The 18,979-nt window shown below is 51.4% G+C and overlaps 2 protein-coding genes across 4 annotated transcripts; one reads left to right on the forward strand and one right to left on the reverse strand.

Moving 5' to 3' along the window:
• Positions 1-1,535: 1,535 nt before the first annotated feature.
• On the forward strand, positions 1,536-6,249 carry Aph1a (aph-1A gamma-secretase subunit). The gene is made up of 7 exons (XM_006982561.4): positions 1,536-1,904; positions 2,453-2,623; positions 2,786-2,859; positions 3,092-3,214; positions 3,368-3,495; positions 3,872-3,995; positions 4,324-6,249. The coding sequence occupies exons 1-7, from the start codon at positions 1,792-1,794 to the stop codon at positions 4,386-4,388; spliced, it is 798 nt and encodes a 265-aa protein (XP_006982623.1). The 5' UTR covers positions 1,536-1,791; the 3' UTR covers positions 4,389-6,249.
• Ca14 (carbonic anhydrase 14) lies at positions 5,413-14,039 on the reverse strand. 3 transcript variants are annotated; one of them, XM_076574586.1, is made up of 12 exons: positions 14,021-14,039; positions 12,267-12,365; positions 9,846-9,866; positions 8,787-8,966; positions 8,124-8,266; positions 7,806-7,901; positions 7,598-7,664; positions 7,288-7,445; positions 7,083-7,203; positions 6,844-6,864; positions 6,659-6,743; positions 5,413-5,873 (listed from the first exon to the last, which is right to left on the reverse strand). In XM_076574586.1, the coding sequence occupies exons 2-12, from the start codon at positions 12,319-12,321 to the stop codon at positions 5,807-5,809; spliced, it is 1,014 nt and encodes a 337-aa protein (XP_076430701.1). In that variant the 5' UTR covers positions 12,322-12,365; positions 14,021-14,039; the 3' UTR covers positions 5,413-5,806. The 3 variants fall into 3 exon arrangements, with proteins under 3 accessions (XP_076430701.1, XP_006982622.1, XP_042135459.1); XM_006982560.4 differs by lacking the exon at positions 14,021-14,039 and adding an exon at positions 12,628-13,324; XM_042279525.1 differs by lacking the exons at positions 9,846-9,866; positions 12,267-12,365; positions 14,021-14,039 and adding an exon at positions 9,390-9,527.
• Positions 14,040-18,979: the final 4,940 nt, after the last annotated feature.

Raw genomic sequence — 18,979 nt, forward strand, 5'->3', positions numbered from 1 at the left:
TTCAGACACAGGCACCTTCCCTATCGTTCTGTCTGCTCTGGTATTTCCTATTTTCATTCGGTTCAATTCAGAAAGCAGCAGCATATTTATTAGGCATAATGAACTAAGTTTAGTCTGTTAGGCAATCGAGACCTCACAAGACAGTCAAAAAGCAAAAAATACCAGGTGTGGTGTTGCGGCCCTTTGATCCCAGTATTTGGGAGGCAGAGGCAGGCGGATCTCTGAGTTTGAGGCCAGCCTGGTCTACAGAGTGAATTCTAGGACAGCCAGGGCTATTTCACAGAGAAACCCTGTCTGGAGAAATCCCACATATGTAATACATATCTGCTCAGCATCTAAGATGGGTCCCTGGAACACATGAGTGTCTGTGGAATCACAGTTTTACAGGCGGCTCTCTCTAGTCAGGAGATGCCCCATTGACAGCTCATGAAGTGAAAGAAGAATTGTCTTGTTCCTATTTCCCCTAACTCAGGCTGCTGAACTCAGAAGCAGGACACTCTGGCCAGGATGCTCCCATCCTCTTAACCCTCCTAACCATGGGGCAAGATGTGCCTGGTGTCTTTTTGCACAAACCTGTTTCTCAGTTTCTTTCCAGAATTTCCTGGGAAAAAAGAAGTGTAAGACATCCTCTGTATGAGTGGCACACATGTAGAAAATTAAAAAAACCACTCCAGGGAAGCCTGGTTTTCTTCAGACAATTTCTGTAGTTTGTAGCTGCTTTGATTACACTCTCAAAAACAGTTTTCCAGATCTGATCCTATCGTAGGATTCCTTTGCTTAGGCATCCTCCTAAGGACCAATCTGTCCTCATACAAATGATGAGATCGTTCTAATGTGAAATCCCCCTCCCCAGCTTAAGGAAAAGACACCACTTAAGTTTATTTTTCAGAATATAAATAGAGGAAGTATGACATCAAAGGAACTAAGCGGCTGGGGTGGGGGTGGGGTGTCATTTCCCTTCTGTCTCCTTGCTCCAGTTGCGTTTTGACTCCTGGACTTTCTAAACCTGTTCCTAACATTTCTCTCCTGGCTCCTCTTGCTTCTCCGATTCTGTCATTATAGAATACTGGTGAAGTCTTCAACCGAGACAGACTGTGCCACATAATCCTATGCGAGACTGCCGAAGAGCTCCAGTTTTTAAGCCCAACTTTGATTCCTTAGGGTGCTTCTCTGGGCCATTTCCTCTAATTCAAGTTAAGAACAATGCCCGTCCCTATCTTTGTACAATCCCTATCCTGGCCTCTTTTTTTAATTTGTCTCTAGATGCAAACAGGATCTTTCCCCCACCAAAGCTCTTCTAGAAATAGAGTTGTCATCACCCTTCTCCACAGAGTAATGAAAAGAAACTGTCGCCAAGGCACTAGAGAACCCAGGAATCCTTGCCCTGACCGGGCCCAGAACCGACCCCACTGTTCCGCACCAAGTCGAGGGTTCGGAGAATTGGGAGACTACAACTCCCAGAAGGCCGTGCTGCCACGACCACGCCTCTGCAGTTCCGCCCCATCAAGTATTCATCGGCCTTCCGGGGGTGGGGATTAGATGGGAGGTGGCCATGGGGCAGCGACCGGGGGTTGTTCCCTCTTCGGCTTCCGTAGAGGAGGTCGGGCGGACCTTCGTCCGGGGTTTCGGCGCCCCCCCTTCCCCTTCCCCGGGGTCCGGGGGTGACATTGCACCGCGCCCCTCGTGGGGTTGCGTCGCCGCCCCGCGCGGACTCCCCCCGCCCCCCGGCGCGCTGCTCCCACTCGCCTCCCTCGGCCGCCGGGGCTCCCTCCCGCCCCCAGCTGCCCAGTCATGGGGGCTGCTGTGTTTTTCGGGTGCACCTTCGTCGCGTTCGGCCCAGCCTTCGCCCTTTTCCTGATCACTGTGGCTGGGGACCCGCTGCGGGTGATCATCCTGGTCGCGGGGTGAGTAGCGAGTGGTGGAGACGGGGCCAAGCGTAGAGAAAATGATGATACAGGAAAGAGCTGGAGGAACCGGGGCGAGCATGGGAGCCTGAGTTGGGGGACAGAAGTAGGAACAGGTTGGCCAGGATCAAATCGTGGTTTAGGCGATTTTCCGCAGTCGGCTTCCGCCTTCCAGGGATTTCACAGATTCCTCCTGTAGTCCTCCCGGCAACGTCAGAGAAGGCCCAAGGCCGAGACCAGTGAGGGGGCTGTGCTGACCTCGGCCAGGCGAGGACCCAGGAATGGATGGATACCTTGCCTGTCGGTCCGTGCCCGCACACCGACTCCCATCGCACTGAAGACTCTAACCAGATTTCCTCCCCTTCCGCTGCTTGCAGATTCCTACAGCGGAGTCTGTTGGTGGAGACACTTATCCTGTTTGGTCCCTGTCTCCCTGACCATCCGGAAGTCTAACTTCCACTTTTCATGCTGCAACCTTGGCTGGTTCCCTCCTTGACTTTCCTGGCTGCCCCTGTCCGTGCCTCTCTCATTGCCTTGTGTCTCCTCAGAGCCTTTTTCTGGCTGGTCTCCCTGCTCTTGGCCTCTGTGGTCTGGTTCATCTTGGTCCATGTGACAGACCGATCAGATGCTCGGCTCCAGTATGGCCTCCTGATTTTTGGTGCTGCTGTTTCTGTCCTTCTACAGGAAGTGTTCCGCTTTGCCTACTACAAGCTCCTTAAGTAAGGAGAAGGTGGGGTCTGGAAGGGAGAGGGGACAGTGGTGTGAATAGTGGGAAGCGGGCCAGCGCTTGGATGGTGGTTGGAGTACGGGGCATTAAAGGAGGGTCTTAGGGGGAAGGGAACGTTCCTGCCCTCCCTTATATTTCCTCTCTTTTATCCCAGGAAGGCAGATGAGGGCTTAGCATCGCTGAGTGAGGACGGACGATCACCCATTTCCATCCGCCAGATGGCCTATGGTGAGCCGAGGGAGAGGGACCAGAGGAGGGGTCGGACACCCCCCTCTCCCCTTTCAGGGTAATCTAAACCTCCGCATGTGCTAAGTGTGTTTCTTCATACTTGACATCCAAGGAGAGGCAGTCTGGAGGGAGTTGTAGGTATGGCAGAATTTCCGCTGGGCATGGGGAAGGAGGTACTGGTAAGGATGCTGTGGTGATCTCGGATGTTGACGAGAATCTCCCTTCCCCCCAGTTTCTGGTCTGTCCTTCGGTATCATCAGTGGTGTCTTCTCTGTTATCAATATTTTGGCCGATGCACTTGGGCCAGGTGTGGTTGGGATCCATGGAGACTCACCCTATTACTTCCTGACTTCAGGTAAGGCTCGCTTCTAACCTGGACTTTCTGCCCCGTCCATCCCTGGCCCTGATTTGACTTACTGACCTTCCCTGGGAGACTCCTCTGGCTCAGCATCTCAGGAGGCTGGGAGAAGGTCAGGGACGCATCTCCTCCCCATCTCCCTCCCTGCAGCCTTTCTGACAGCAGCCATTATCCTGCTCCATACCTTTTGGGGAGTTGTGTTCTTTGATGCCTGTGAGAGGAGACGGTACTGGGCTCTGGGCCTGGTAGTTGGGAGTCACCTGCTGACTTCAGGACTGGTGAGTCGGAGATAGGGAGGGGCCAGAGTCAGGGAGAAACCATTTCATGGTGAGTGGGATGGGGTAGGTGTTCTCACTTCATATCATTAACTTACCTGGGTGGAGGCAGAGAGGTGAGTCTCTGGGTCCTGTCACCTCCACACCAGTTAGGCCACCTGCTCTGGGGAGGAGCCTGACATGCTTAGTCAGACCAATGCAGAAGGCCCGAGGTGAATAGGAGGAGCTGAGCCCTTTGAGGGAATCTGCAATCCAAAGCTCCCTTAGCTACAAGATGTTGGTGCTTTGAAGTCTGGGGGAGATCCGGTCAGAGGCACCAAGTGAGTGTTGGGGTTCGATGGGGGAGAGAAGCTCACTTCTTTTCTCTCCTCCTTCTCAGACATTCCTGAACCCTTGGTATGAGGCCAGCCTGCTGCCAATCTACGTAGTCACTGTGTCCATGGGGCTCTGGGCGTTCGTCACAGCTGGAGGCTCCCTCCGAAGTATCCAACGCAGCCTCTCGTGTAAGGACTGACTACCTGGACTGATCGCCCGACAGATCCCATCTGCCTGTCCACTGCCCATGACTGAACCCAGCCCTAGCCCGGGTCTATTGCCCACGTCCTCCGTCTCCTCGCTGATGTGTCCCGCTACCTTCCGGGTTTGGCGTTGTCCATTTGTGACCTGTAGTCTCTAAGCTCTATCAGGAACAGCCTGGGTGCAGCCCGTCAGGGACTGGTGGGTTTGAATCTGTGTTTCTCCCCACCACCTGGGGAGCCCCTTGTCCAGGTCTCCCCATGTGTCAGTGCTCCGCTCACCCTGCCCATGACTCACCCCGCTTCCCCTCTGCAGGCCGACGGCAGGAGGACAGTCGGGTGATGGTGTATTCTGCCCTGCGCATCCCACCCGAGGACTGAGGGAGCATGGGGGGGACCCCTGGGCCTGGGGTGCCCTCCCGACCTCCTCCTGTATTTCTCCATCTCCAGTTCTGGACAGTGCAGGTTGCCAAGAAAAGGGACCTAGGTTAGCCATGGCCCTGGTGACGAAGTTACCGGAGGCTCAAGGGTAGATGAGTTCAGTTTTCCAGTATCTCCTGCCCAGACTGGACATCTTGGTCTTTTTCTCAGGTCTGAAAGGAACCATTTTTGGTATGATAATGACCCCAGAAATGCCTTTTTTTTTTTTAAGTGTGTGGGGGAGGAGGTATCCTGGGAGCTTCCGAACCTCTGTGGGGCTGTACTTCGCTCCTGAAACTGCTGATCATGGCTCATTTCTATCCCACTTTCCCCTTGGTCCCAGGCCCTGGGGAAAAGGAAGGAAGTGCATGTTTGGGAACTGGTACCACTGGAACTCGTGTTTTAACGTCCGTGACCATCAGCACCCCTCCGCTCCCCAAGGTGAAGTGGAGGGTGCTCTGGGGGTCGGTCCATTCCATGGCAGCGCCCCTGGAGGAGTCAGACTACCATGGCATGCAGGCCAAGAGGGCAGACATTTTTTCTAGTTTTTAATTGGGGTGTGGGAGGGCTGGGGAGGTTTTCTATCACTGTGTCATTTTTCTGCTGAGGGTGGGATATCCCATCCTTTTAATCAAGGTGATTGTGATTTTGACTAATAAAAAGGACTTTATAATTGTGGGGGAACTTGGCTTTCAAGAGAAGGGATAATGGATTGAGATTTCTAGCCCCTGGTGGCTCTGGTCCAGCCTCCTCCCCAGCCTGGCAACCGGTGTTCACCATGGTAGCTTTGGTGTAGTATCAGAAGCATCGGTTGGTGGTTTAACGTGTAGAAACTGAGTTAGTTTTCCCCAGAAGTAGATTCCTCCTTGTCCAGGAATAGGATACAAGGAGTTAATCCCCCAGTTTTCTTCTCTGTGTCTGTCTCTACCACCCAGAGGACAGGGGAACTCGCCCACCCTTGAAAGGCACAAAAGACAGACCAGAATTAAGGTCAGAAACTTGAGTTTTCAAACATTATTGAGCAAAAAAAAATAACTAAAATCCTAGCAGCAGCTCTTTTTCCTAGAGGAAAGAAAAAAATCCACGACGTGTGTCTAGGGGAGGGGCAGTGAAACTGTAAGGTGAGGGACATCAGGGCCTATCCTCAGCTTCTTCATAGCTAAACATGAAAACAGGGATCTCCCAACCTTTGTTGTTGAAAGGCCAACAGCTCCGCTTTTCCTTGAAGAACTGGGTCCTGGCTTCTCTGGTGTATGAGTGGGGGGTGGTATGTAGAAGGGCATGTGTCTGCCTACTACTGGTAGTTCAGTCCCTGCACCCCCTTACAGAGGCTCTCTAACAGGTATAAGGGGAAGGCGTCCATGGCATCTTGAGACAGCTTACGCCTCTGTGGCAGCCCGTGCTGAGGTGAAGACCACACTCTTCCTGTTTCCTAGCCTCTTCTTCCTGGAAGGATAAACAGTGGTTCATGGGAGTGACTAGTGTCCCAAGTGAAGATTAGGACAGGAAATAAGTATCTGATTATGACCCTAACTTTTCTCCTTCCTTCCCCTTCTGAGTATTGGGATGACAAGGGTGTGCCAGCATGCCAGGTTTAATGTGGTGCTAGGGGTCAAACCCAAGGCTTCGTGCATGCTAGGCAAGCACCCCACCAACTGAGCCATAGCTCCAGAGACATTTTATATTGTTTTTAAGACGGGGTGTCTTTCTATGTAGCTCTGGCTGTCTTGGAACTCACTCTGTATACCACGATGGCCTTGAACTCACAGAGATCCTTCTGCTTCTGCCTCCCAAGTGTTGGGATTAAAGGTGTGTACTACCATGCCCAGCTGAGAATGCAGTTTTTTGTTTGTTCTTGTTTTTTTTTTTTTTTGTTTTGTTTTTTGAGACAGGGTTTCTCTGTGTAGCTTTGCGCCTGTCCTGGAACTCACTCTGTAGACCAGGCTGGCCTCGAACTCACAGAGATCCACCTGGCTCTGCCTCCCGAGTACTGGGATTAAAGGCGTGCGCCACCACCGCCCGGCGGCTTGTTTTTTTGAGACAGGGTTTCTCTGTGTAGCCCTGGCTGTCCTGGAACTCACTCTGTAGACCAGGCTGGCCTTGAACTCAGAGGTCCACTTGCCTCTGCCTTCCAAATGCGAGCATTAAAGGTGTGCACCACTGCTGCCCAGCCTCTGAGAATACTAGTGAATCAAAGTAAAGGACTGCAGGGGTAGAAAGGAGGACCTCACCTAATTTTTCGAGCGATGAAATAAACAGCCAGCAGAAGGCAGAGGCATCCAGCCAGGATTCCCACGCCTAGACCCAGCATCTCTCCTGGGGAGATAAAGATGTCAGCCCAGTGTAACAGGCACCAAGCCTTTCCAGTTTTGCTGGGAACCAAGGCCCCTCATATCTCCATCCGGGGCTGTCTTACCTGTGGTGTACAATGGCCCCGCTGTAGAGGAAGAAAACCTGGGTTAGGGGAGTTTCCGAACATCTTCCCATTTGGGAGCTCTGCTTACACACCTGGAAAATGACCTGGGCATTCATGGCTAGGAGTGGTTCCCAGTCTAAAGTCTGAGAACCCGCCCTCGGCCGCCTTCTGCCCAGGGCTTGACTGTTTCATGCCTTGAGTTCCTCAGTTTCCCACCTCTTCTGAGCCCCGCGAGTCACCTTGGGTGAAAGAAGCAAAGACCGTCCGCTGGTTGAGAGGCTGGGGGACTCTGTAGTTCCGTATGAGGGGCTCAGGGGGCGCCTCTTCTGTAGAGGACAGCATCTCCTGGAGCTTTTCTAACTGAGGAGCAGCAGTGTAGAAGTCACTCTGGGGCCTGGGCAAGGGTCTCAAGTTAAAGTAGCTCGTTGCCTCCCCACCACTCACCTGTCCCATTGACATCTGGACCCTTCTGTCGAAGACTGTCCAGAGGACACTCTGGTAGCAGGGGGGAGTTGTGAGTGAGCCGTTGTAACGGAAGAACTGCTCCAGCTCTTGGGGGAACAGCTCTCTCACACTGAAGGCAGGCACGAAGGTTACATCATCTGGGGAGAACAGAGCAATGGTCAACCTTCCTGGACCGGCTTCCTCTAGGCAGAGTGCACTACCAACCCACGGCCTGCTCCCAAAGCCTCTTCGGTCAGGTTTCGAAAGTTTCTCTGCGGTTGAGTTCTTGCTGCAGGTTTTTAGGGCTCACCTTTGTGTCTTATATTATGCAGATGACTCAGGATGTGCTCATAAGCTGGATTCTCAGTCTCACCCACCTGTGAAGGGAGCGTATGGTAGAAGCAAGCATGTTTGGAGTAAGAGTGCATGGGCTAAATAGTACAGAAAGGCCGGCAAAGAGCAGGCCTGAGGAGTGTACATAAACGGAGAGAGACCTGAGAGGGCTAGGGGGGACTGACCTCAATTAAGATGCCTAGGACAGCCAGGCCCTGGGGCTTCTGAGCAGCCTCGCTCAGGCTGCCATAGGACTCCGAGTCATAATGGACCACATGGAGCTGTGGGGAGGAAGAAGGGGGCCGAGTTACCTGGGGCTTCCTCATTCTCCCCAGGGCTTTGACTTAGGTCACCACCTCAATCCCCCAACCCAAGGCTCTGCCCCCAAAGCTTTGCCTTCTCCCCTCAATCTGACTTTTCAAGGGCTCAGCCCCATCCTTTCTCCAAGATCAATGGAAGGGACATGGAACGGCGCCCTTTCTATTCCGAGTCCTAGTCGGTACCTCTGCGGCTGTGGCTTCACTGTTGATCTGGTGCTCCGAGCCCTCTTGGGATCCTTTCTGGCCCCAGTGCAGGTGGAGCTGGGCTGCTGTGTATTTCCGGGGCAGTCCCCCCAGGTGCAGGGTAGGGGGCAAGGAGAGCTGTACTGTGAGGAAAACAAGGTAGGGTCGGTGGGGGAACGTGGACAGTCCCCACCCCACCTGCCACCGCTTGGGACACTTGACTCTTCTCTTCCTTCTCCTCCCAGAATTGCCTGGCTCCTCTACAGGCTGTGGCTTTTCTGACAGGGTGGCCTCTCTGCTGATGATTAGTCAGTGCTACAGCACTCTCCTACACATTGAACTTGATCATAGACGTTCAATCCCGCCTTGCCTGCAAGCGCCTGAATCTCTTTTAGACAGGGTTTCTCTGTGTAGCCCTGACTGTCCTGGAACTCGCTCTGTAGACCAGACTGGCCTCAAACTCACAGAGATCCATCTGCCTCTGCCTTCGCCTCCCAAGTGCTGGGATTAAAGGTGTGGACCACCATTGCCCAGCTCTGAACCTCGTTTGTCCATGTTAATTAATGGCGTATTCTAAGATTTTGCAAATTAGGGGTCTTATTTCCTCTGGCTCTTTTAAGATCTGAGCTAGAGCCTGCAGTCACTTGGAGTAAGGTCTTTTACCTGTGTGGCCATTATTGAATAGCTCCAAAGGTTCACTACCAGGCTGGTCATATCCATGGGGCTGTACAGCAGGCAGATCAGGGTCAAATATCACACCATCCGTCTGGATGTCGATGGGGGACTGGGCATTGCCTCCACACTCAGGGTAAGAGGTTGGCCAGTGGTCCTGACCATGTGGGCCTGGTGGAGGAGTAAGTTACCATGGGCATTTGGCCAGCCCACAGTCCCCCCACCCCAACCCCCACCCCCGCATACTGCGCATGTTATATAGTGGAGGTAGAGATCTGCTCTGCTCTCGCCACCCAGTTGGGTAAGGCTGGGTGAGGTGGGAACCCCCACTGCACTCTAGGCTGCAGCGCCCCTGGCCTCCCCAGAAGCAGGGGTGATTCTCCAGCTACCCTAATTAGTGGGAGAGTGGTAGCTTTCACTCACCTGGATTTTGAGCACAATGCAGCTTGAAAGGGGGGAAGAGGAAACAGAAAGCTGGAATACCCGGGGAGGTAGAATTCGAGGGGACAGCTGACCCTAACAACTGCTCCCTGTCAAGTAGTCTTGGGGTCCAGATATCCTTTCTATCACTCACTCCTTGCTCTCACACCGGACCTTGCTTTGACTGCAGATAGGTCATTAATCAGACGTTCAAAGGGATTGAGTTCCACTGTCCCTAGAGTCATAGTATCCCGCCAGCCTCTTCCTCCTGACCTCACGCTCTGTCCAGTTTCAGACAGGTGGGGGGTAGGGCTGTTGGGGAGAAAGCCAGAAGAATGGCCGCTGAGCGCAGTGCAGTGCGCCTCTCCCCACCCAGGCTGCTTCATTCCCACACAGACTGACGGCGGACTCATTGGCCTTTTTGCTGAATCAGCAGACGTGGGATTTAATGGTTAGAGCAGGGTCTAGCAGCCACATGTGCAAACCCCAGGGCATGTGTCAGTGTGGTGTCGCGCAGAAGACAGGGGCTAGTGTGGGAAGCTCTTCCTCCTCCCCAGGACAAGTCTCCGAGTCAGGTGAGGGGGTCCCAGGGTGAAAGGTGTGCCGGGCCATCTGGAGTTCTGCTCTCACCTTCATATGTCCAGTGGTGACCTGCAAGAGAGAGTCATGTGGGCTGTGGCCAGCGCAGCTGGGAGCGTGCGGAGCGTGCGCAGCCGGGAGCAGTGCCCGGGGCTCCCTCCGCTCTCCACTCTCTCCAGCGGGGCCCCCCTCCTTTTCTGTTCTCTCCCCCTCCACTCCAGCACTTCCCAAGTGAAGCCCTGAAACTGGACACCACCGCGGTGGAAAGGTCGGGGGTCCTATTTAAAACAACTAGCCAGGCTGTGCCCCGGGTTAATGAGTAAAGAGGGAGGGGCAACGGCCAGAGATAACGCCGCCGAGAGACTAAAATTAACCTGGATCCAAATGTGCAGGCGGCCCAACCCTTACTTTTCTCCAGCTGGAGCCAGTTGGTGTAACACTTAGAAGATCGGGGTGGGGTGGGGTAAGGGTGTGGGCAGAGGGCTCGGAAGGACAGGGAACAAAAGAGGACGGAAACACGTTCGGTGTGTGGCGGCACTACTGATGGCAGGAGGGTCCCCTTTGCCGTGATGCACCACGTGGAGACGCAGGACTTGGATTGATCCTTCCTTTCTGGTCTTACTAGCTCTACAGGGAAGTTGCCTACCATCAGGAACCTCGGCTCCTGAACTCTCAGACAACGAGGAGGCAGGAGGCAGGGGATCGTCTATTCTAGGTTGAGGGTGGTGGGTGGGCAAGGCAGCCGGGCTGGCAAGGACGGGATGAAAGTGAAGCATTGTGTGTGGAGAGGAGAGCTGCCAGCCGGGTCACATGCAGGCTCTCATGCAGTTCTGCCTCTGGCTAAAAATCTGGGGGTCTGTGGATCTAACTACACCCCCTCCATGGCTAACCTGCTCTGAGGAGAAAAGGAAATCTAATTGTAGATTGGCTTGTACTGTTTAAATCTAGGAACCGGGGGACAAAAATCCCAAGTTCCTTTTCGTCTTTATTAGTCCTTTACTTATTCTGTTGTTCGAGGCAAGGTTTTGCTCTGTGGTCCATACTGGCCCAGTATTCAGCATGTGGTCCCGGCTGACCTCGCACTTGGGACAACGGTGCCTCAGCCTCCTGAGGGCTGGAATCACAAGCATGTGGTACAATGCCCAGCTCATTCCTTTAACTGCTCAGACTTGTAAGATGTTTTAGGTCTCATCCTTGGTCTGTCCAGCTGGCCCATTCCTCAGCTCAGGAGACTCTGCAATGTAGCTCAAGTGGGAGGAGATGGTGGCGCACGCCTTTAGTTCCAGCATTCAGGAGGCAGAGGCAGATGGATCTCTGTGAGTTCGAGGCCAGCCTGGTCTACATAGTGAGTTCCAGGACAGCCAGGGCTACACAGAGAAACCCTGTCTCAAAAACAAACAAACAAAACCAACAAAGCCCAAATGGGGTTGGAGGCATCCTCTCATTCACTATCTCTGTGGGATACTACAACAGCTAGAGTTCCCTGGCTTTGTGAAGGTGCCCTGCCCTTCCTGTTAAATGCTCTGCACTGACTCTAGTATCTATTTCTCCTCTTTCCCCGTTTCTTCTCAACAGAGAACTTTGACTCTCCGTTTTCAGTTTTCACTTGGTTCCCTTGGTCCCATCTGCTTCCTGCCGCCTCTTGCTTTCTAGAGACTCCTCCCGATTAGTTCTTCCAACAAATGATCCTTCACCTACTGCGTGCTGGATACTGAATGCGACGTGGGAAGCACAAAAAACAATGTAGAAGCCAGGCATAGTGATGCAGACGGGAGGCAGAAGCAAGTCTACCCTCAGCTGCATAGTGAGCTACCCTCTGGCTCCAGGGGACCTTGTCTCAAAAACAAAGAAACAAACAAGCAACAGCAAAAAAGCTGTGGGCATGCCTGAAGCATTCCTGGACTCCAGGAACACCGTTTCCGGAGCCTTCCCCTCTCTTTCCCACTCCTGAAAGTACACTGTACGTAAAGGGCTGGTGACCAAGGGTTAGTAACTCAGTCTATCATCGTGATACTTTCAGGGAAATGGAACCAATTGGCTAGTTTCTCTGGGCACCTTGGCAGGTAGTGGGATTATCATCTATCAGCTGGGCATCGGGGTCTCAGCGGGCAGCCTTGTAGTACGTGTGACTTTGCACCCCCGCTCTCCCTAACCAGCAGAGTGCATAAACAAAGGAGCGCTGCCTGGGACCAGGGCAGTAGGAAAAGGGCTCTGCAGAGAACTGTAGCTGGCCAAGTTTCCTACACATGTGAGCGTTCACAGGCTGGCCCCTGCTAGTTCTCCCCTGCCGCAGCAATAGCTGGGCAAGAGAGGGAAAGGAAAAGAATAGAGGGGCTCTCCTCCATACTCTCCCCCCCAACCCCACCCCCAGCCCCATGCCTTTTCCCCAACCCCTAGGCTTCCCTTTACACCTCTCCTCCCCCACTTAAGTACACATGGCGTGGCCATTAACCCAGACACAGCTGTACCTACCCCCGTCTGCAGCCAGGATCCAAGTCACCTTTAACAGGAGAGCGAAGAACAGCATAGTATCTCCACAGCGGTGCACCCGGGGGGCCAGGAGTTTGGGAGCTAGGAGAGAGAGAGAGGTGGGGAAGGAGAGAGAGAGAGGAGTTTCTGGCGTGTTTTCTTCTTGTCTCTGCGAGCTTCCAGGGATTTGATTTTCCTCAGGTTAGAACGAACTTCTGGATCCCAGGATAAATTAATCAATCTCTCTCTCTCTCTCTCTCTCTCTCTCTCTCTCTCTCTCTCTCTCTCTCTCTCTCTCTCTCTCTCTCTCTGTTTTCCTCTCTCAGCTCTCTGTCTGTCCCTCCGAAGTCACTACACCACTTACTGGCCAGCAACTCGACAGTTGCCTCCGGCTTTTAAGGTGGCTCTGAACCGGTGTATGTGAGAAGGGGGGTGGTGCCGGGGCTGCGGGAGAGCAGCTAGCTCCTTAAATAGCGGATTAGGCATGCAGGATGGCCCCGCGGAGCGTCCTGGCCTGGGTTCAGGAGCCCAGCAGGCGGGAGCTCTTCCTTTGCCGTTCCCTCCGCCGCTGAGATGGGTGTCCCCTGGAACTCTACCGGCAGGGAAGGGGGGTTTTGCACCTTTCCTTCCCTTGCACCTCCAAGGTCAATGTGTTCTCGCCGGCCTAAGGAGCACATCCCTGGGTGGTGTGGGACAGCTGGCGGGGAACCTGTTTCCAAACCCAAGAGAAGTTGAGCTGGTTGGGACCAGAAAGGAGTCAGACTTGGGAGATTGGAGAACAGAAGTTGGGGGCCCAGGGCGCTCGCTGGTGGGGAGTGGGAAGTCGGGGTTTAAAATCTGGATTGTGGAGACCAAGAAGTGGGGCGAGGGGAACTGGTCTCCCGTGCTTTCTCTGGTGCCTGTCACTTCCCACCCCCTTCCTTAGGTCCACGTGCCTGCGTGGCCTGGGGTGGGGGTGCGGTTTTGTTTGTCGTATAAAGCCCATTTGTGTGCACAGCGGGGGAGGGGTTGTCAGCACCAGGAAGAGACAGCATTCTAACCACCAGACCCAGCCACCTCCCTCCCCGGGGAGCCCAGATCTAGGGCGCCTTTTGTCACTGAAGAGGACACTGACCCCTAGCAGAGAGGCCTGGGCAGGAGGGGCCATGGGTGACTGTGGAAACAATTACTGTCACCATGAGAAAAAGGCGGGACTCCAGAGAAAGAGAGGGGAGGGGCCAGAGAGAGGCCATGTGACCAGCGGGGTGAGGGGGTCCCGGGGCTTCCCGCCCACCCGACAAAGGGTCGCTGCAGGTCCAACGGGACCGAGTGAAACCTGCCACGGTGCAGTGAGCCAGTGGAGCATGCAGGCTGCGTGGCGTCTCAGGAATGTGAGCTGTTGAGCGCTCCCCCACGGGACTAGAAATCCCGATCGGAATGTACATCCTAAGTCCCTCATTAGTGAGTGTGAAAACCACAGATAATTTCAAGCCAGATGGTGAAATCTCTGTCTCCTCCATACCCTTCGCTCACTAGCCTAGGGCATGCACCTACGTGAGGTCTTTCTGCCCTCCTGGTTCCTAACAAGTAGCAATAAATGGCCAAAACAAAGGGAGCCGAAGCCAAACAAGGGCACAGGATAAAAGCCAAATGAACAGAATAATGCATGTGCTGGGTCATCACTCCTGCGGAGACAGGAGCTCCGAGCGCTTTTCTGTCCCGTGACTAAGCTTCAGAGCAAGCCTGATTTTTTGTTTTGTTTTGTTTTTTTATGTAACCTTTTTTATGCTTTCATCGCTTTGCGAATTCTTCATCCCCTATAGAAAAGTTTCCGTCTTGAAGTCGTTCCAAAGCTCCATCCATCCCATCTAGGAAGAATAAAAGATGTAAAATTTAAGTTAAGACGTCTTTGGAATGGGGGAAGTTATAGGAGGTGGGGTCGGGGAGGGAGAGCAGATACATATTTCACAAGGTAGGAAAGAAGGGGTTGGGATAGAATGACCGGGTCAGGCCGGAGCTCCCCTGGAGCATCTGCGACCGAGATTCAGCTTCCCAGGCAGGAAGTGCGTCTCGCCTGGCGCCACCTCCCGGCTTACCTATGAATTTAAAAATTTTAAAACGTGGGATTCCTTCTGGACAGCAGTCGGTGCTGGACGTTTGGGGGACTTTGCCTACATGATTGAACGTTGCTTCATAAAAGAAATCTTAGCTCCTAGTCAACACTTCGGCTCCCCGAGCAAGCAGCCTGTCCGGGAGTTCCGAGTCCCCCAAACGAACAAAGGCTGGTTTCTAGGAGAGGGAGAAAGAACTGCCCTCCTCCGACTTGACTTTTTGTTTGGCTCTTTGGCGTTACTGTGAACACATTGCTTTCTTTCTAGCTGCGTTGATTTGGAGCAGGTGCAAGGGGAATATGTAAAAAGGGGGAAGGAAAAGAGGAGAAAGGAGAAAGGTGACTGAGTTATTCGACCTCCTCCAGGTAGTTTCTTCTCAAACTCCCGAGTCTTTGTTTGGGTTTTTCCCTTCTCGCTCCCAAGCCCTGGGCTCACCCCGCACCTGGCCCAAAGCCCACCAAACCCGAGACATTCCTCTGCCGTATGGCGCCATCTCCTGTCCTTGCGAGGCAGTGAGACGTGAATGTCAGATCACAACTGTTTGTCTTTTCTTAAAAGTTCTTAACTGGGATGTTTAAACTCACTGCTTCAGAATGCTTCTGTGGCAAACCCTTTCAGTGCCCTGAGTTGGCGTGGTAGGGTACAAGGTTCAGGAAAGGATGGAGTTAGGTTAAAGCAACAACTGAGGAGACAGATTAGATGAAATTAGATTTTCTAGAAAAGCTAATAACAAAAAGAAACGCTAACAACGTTGTTGCTGAGATGATATAATGGAGGTACAAACATTCTAATTTTATAGGGAATCACATTTAGTATTATATGCTTGCCTTCTGACCCTAAGTCCTGAAGCCCCTTCAGAAAACACAGAAGTGTTTACAAATTACAGTTTTCGGTAAATTTGTTGTCAGAAATATTGCAGGTGTGTGTGTGTGTGTGTGTGTGTGTGTGTGTGTGTGTGTGTGTGTGTAATTTATTTGTATTTTATGTTTTACCTGAAGGTATGTCTGTGTGAGGGTGTAGGATCCCCTGGAACAGGAGTTACTGACAGTTGTGAGCTGCCACGTGGGTGCTGGGAATTGAACTCGGGTCCTCTAGAAGAGCAGCCCGTGCTCTTAACTGCTGAGCCACCTCCTCTGCAGGTTTTTTTTTCCTTTTAATTAAAAAGTAATTTTCTGTCATGCATTGATACATGCACAGAACACTGCTAGGAGTATGGATGCTCGTGGATTAAATGACTGACTCTATCTTGTCTGTGGAACAGTGTTGGCTGTTGTTCCACCTCTGCAGTTTCACAGACCTTTAGACCAGCAGGGCCCTTGGGCATCCATCCAATCTCCTTGTTATGCTCAGTGGAGAATGAATTTGGAGGGATTTAGGGATTCAGCTGGGGTTGATGAGAAAGCTGTGGGGCTAAATCAGCGAGAGTGCAGGCCTCCATGAGCGTTCCCTTAGACCACTGGTTCATAGCATCGGGGAGCCTGGGGTCGCCTGGAAAGCGTGGTAACCCAGATTTCCAGCCTGCGTCCTCATAGCTTCTTTGTTTGTTTGTTTGTTTGTTTGTTTGGGATGGGGTATCTCTACATAGCCCTGGCTGTCCTGAAACTCACTGTGTAGACCAGGCTGGCCTTGGACTCACAGAGATCCACCTGCCTCTGCCTCCCGAGTGCTGGGATTAAAGGTGTGCACCACCACACCTGGCCTATCTCAGTTCTGTAAGTCCAGATGTTTGCATTTCTTTTTACATTTATTTATTTAGTGTGGGTGTGGGTGTGCATGTGCACACTCATGCCATGGTATATGTCTAGAGATTTACTTTATTTATTTTTACATTTACTTATCTTTGTGTACATGTGTGTGGGCACTCATGTAGAGGTCAGAGGACAACTTGTGGAAATTAGTTCTTAACATGTGTGTTTGGGCGTTGAACATAGGTCTTTAGGGTTAACAGCAAACACCCTTTCCCACTGAGCCTGAGCCGGTTTGCTGGTTCCCAGAGGTCTACATTTGTAGCAGGTTCCTAGGTGAGATGAAGATGGTAGTCTGCGGGACTTCCCCTGAGAGCACCTGCTCCATCCCACTACAGGAGCAGATGTGGTGAGTTGGCTGTTCTTTGTAGAGATTAAAACCACCAATTCACTCTGTGGCCACCATATTCTCTGAGCTTAGCAACAATTCCCTCACAAACGTATTTTAGGTACTTCTAGGTACTGGGTCCCAGTCATGACTTAGAAATGAACAAGTGAGTAAGCCATGATCTTTGCCCTAAAACACCCCCGAATCTCGAAGGGATGCAGATTTTGTCCATTGTCTAAACTAGACAGTGTGAGTGTCCATATAGCATCGGACGGAAGTGCGAGGGAGCCGGGGTGCTGCAGGAATGATGAGCATTCAGACTTCTTTTACCTACACCAGTCTTTCTGTGGATGGTGATGGAACATTGTGATTTAACCAGACCGGATCACCCATAATAACATAACAGCGGCCACTTGAAGGTGGGTGGCCCCTGAACCATCCTCTCTGAGAGTAACACCAAAGGATAGGCTGTCAGAGGAGGTCCTCCCTGATCTAGGCAGCACACTGTGTCCTGTGGAAAAGGCTGTCAGGGGCCCCGAGGGTGATGATGTCTTCCCCCTGTTCTGGTGGCTGCCTCATCCTGCATCTAATTCAAATCCATCTAATTCAAGCTTGCGCACTAACCCTAACAAAGTTCTTTTTGCAAGGAGAAATCCAACCCCCTCTCCTCATGTAACCTAGGCTAGACACAAACTCTCTGTGTAGCTGAGGCTAACCTTTAATTCTTGATCCTCCTGCCTGAGTTCCCAGATACCAATGGTGTGTAATCTGTGCCTGATTGAAACTTTATTTTATTTTTTTAATTTTTAAAGATTAATTAATTTATTTTATGTTTATGAGTATTTTACCTGTAGGTGTGTAGAAAAACATGTAGATAGTGTGTCTGTGGAGGCCAGAAGAGGGTTTTGGATCCTCTGGAACTGGAGTTAGAGACGGCTGTGATCCGCTTGTAGATGCTAGGAATTGAACCCTGGTCCTCTGCAGGAACAGCCAGTACTCCTTTTTTTTTTTTTTTTTTTTTTTTAAGATTTTTATTTATTTAATATGTATACAGTGTTCTGCCTGCATGTATGCCTGCAGGCCAGAAGAGGGCACCAGATCTCATTACAGATGGTTGTGAGCCACCATGTGGTTGCTGGGAATTGAACTCAGGACCTCTGGAAGGGCAGCCAGTGCTCTTAACCTCTGAGCCATCTCTCCAGCCCATAGCCAGTACTCTTAATCACTGAGCATCTCTCCAGCCTTTTATTTATTTATTTATTTATTTATTTATTTATTTATTTATTTATTTATTTATTTATTTATTTATTTATTTATTTATTTATTTATTTTTCCAGACAGGGTTTCTCTGTTCAGGCCTGGCTGTTCTGGAACTCACTCTAGACCAGTCTGGCCTTGAACTCACAGAGATCCGCCTGGCTTATTATTTCATTTATTCATCTATCTACATCTTTTATTGAATGCTGAAAGGAAGCACATTACAAAGATTGACTTTTCGCTCCTGGTTTCTCTCTCCCTCTGCTCCACCTTCCCCTCTCAGTGCGGGAACCAGAGTTAGGACCTCACACACGCTGGGCAAACACTCTCACACTGAGCGCGCACTCCACGTCGATCCCATTCCCTTCCTCCGTTGTTTGTTTGCTGTTGTTACTGTTTTTATATTATCTCCCTTTCTCAGACGAGGCCCTCACTGAGTAGCTCAGATCGGCCTTCAACTCCTTTTCTTCTGCGCATGCTTCCTGAGCGCTGCGGTTATAGCTGTGTATCAGCACGCCTGACCCAATTTACTCCTTTTTCATTTTTATTTTTTCGATTTTGGGAACTGAACGCAGGGGCCTTGTGTGAGGGCCAAGGGCTTAAACACTGAGTGTTAGCCTCAGCTCTCTTGTTACTTTTTTTTTTTTTGTTTTTTGTTTTTTGGTTTTTCCAGACAGGGTTTCTCTGGATAGCTTTGCGCCTTTCCTAGAACTCACTCTGTAGCCCAGGCTGGCCTCGAACTCACAGACATCTGCCAGGTTCTGCCTCCCAAGTGCTGGGATTAAAGGCATGCGCCACCAACTTCTGGCTTCTCTTGTTACTTCTTATTTTGAGATAAGAGTCTCACCAAATTGCCCAAGCTAGCCTCTCCAGTGGCGGGAATAAAGGCTTTTTCAAAAAATAAAAAGAGCCCAGGAGATAAATAGTGCCGGAGAGAAAGTGCTTGTCTTGTAAGCATGAGGCTAAGGGTCCAGATCTCTGGAGCCTGTGTAAATATGGACAGGTTTGGAGGCTGGGAGCAGTCGAGGCAGACCTTGTAAACCTGTGGTAAACTTTGGACATACACACAAACACACACAAAGGTGCACACCATACACCCCCCCCCACAAACATGCATATCCCCCCAATAATAAAAAGAAAAAAAAGTGTAGTACTTGGAGTTGGCCCCAGAATAGTGGGGAACTTCAGATCTCAGCAAAGAATAATTAGTTTCCCCCCTCCTTTGTTTTATTTATTTATTTATTTATTTATTTATTTATTTATTTATTTATTTATTTATTTATTTAAAGATTTATT

This window comes from Peromyscus maniculatus, chromosome 6 (assembly GCF_049852395.1).
Source record: "Peromyscus maniculatus bairdii isolate BWxNUB_F1_BW_parent chromosome 6, HU_Pman_BW_mat_3.1, whole genome shotgun sequence".
NCBI classification, from domain to species: domain Eukaryota; kingdom Metazoa; phylum Chordata; class Mammalia; order Rodentia; family Cricetidae; genus Peromyscus; species Peromyscus maniculatus.

What these genes read in the sequence shown, in the direction of transcription:
- Ca14 (XM_076574586.1), bottom strand. Translation starts at nt 12,321, where the DNA reads ATGCTGTTCTTCGCTCTCCTGTTAAAGGTGACTTGGATCCTGGCTGCA. An exon ending in TCCAGATGTCAATGGGACAG is followed by an intron (nt 7,204 to 7,287) that starts GTGAGTGGTGGG and finishes GCTGCTCCTCAG; the next exon opens with TTAGAAAAGCTCCAGGAGAT. An exon ending in TTCATCGCTCGAAAAATTAG is followed by an intron (nt 5,874 to 6,658) that starts GTGAGGTCCTCC and finishes TTATCCTTCCAG; the next exon opens with GAAGAAGAGGCTAGGAAACA.
- Aph1a (XM_006982561.4), top strand. Translation starts at nt 1,792, where the DNA reads ATGGGGGCTGCTGTGTTTTTCGGGTGCACCTTCGTCGCGTTCGGCCCA. An exon ending in ACCTGCTGACTTCAGGACTG is followed by an intron (nt 3,496 to 3,871) that starts GTGAGTCGGAGA and finishes CCTCCTTCTCAG; the next exon opens with ACATTCCTGAACCCTTGGTA. An exon ending in TATCCAACGCAGCCTCTCGT is followed by an intron (nt 3,996 to 4,323) that starts GTAAGGACTGAC and finishes TCCCCTCTGCAG; the next exon opens with GCCGACGGCAGGAGGACAGT.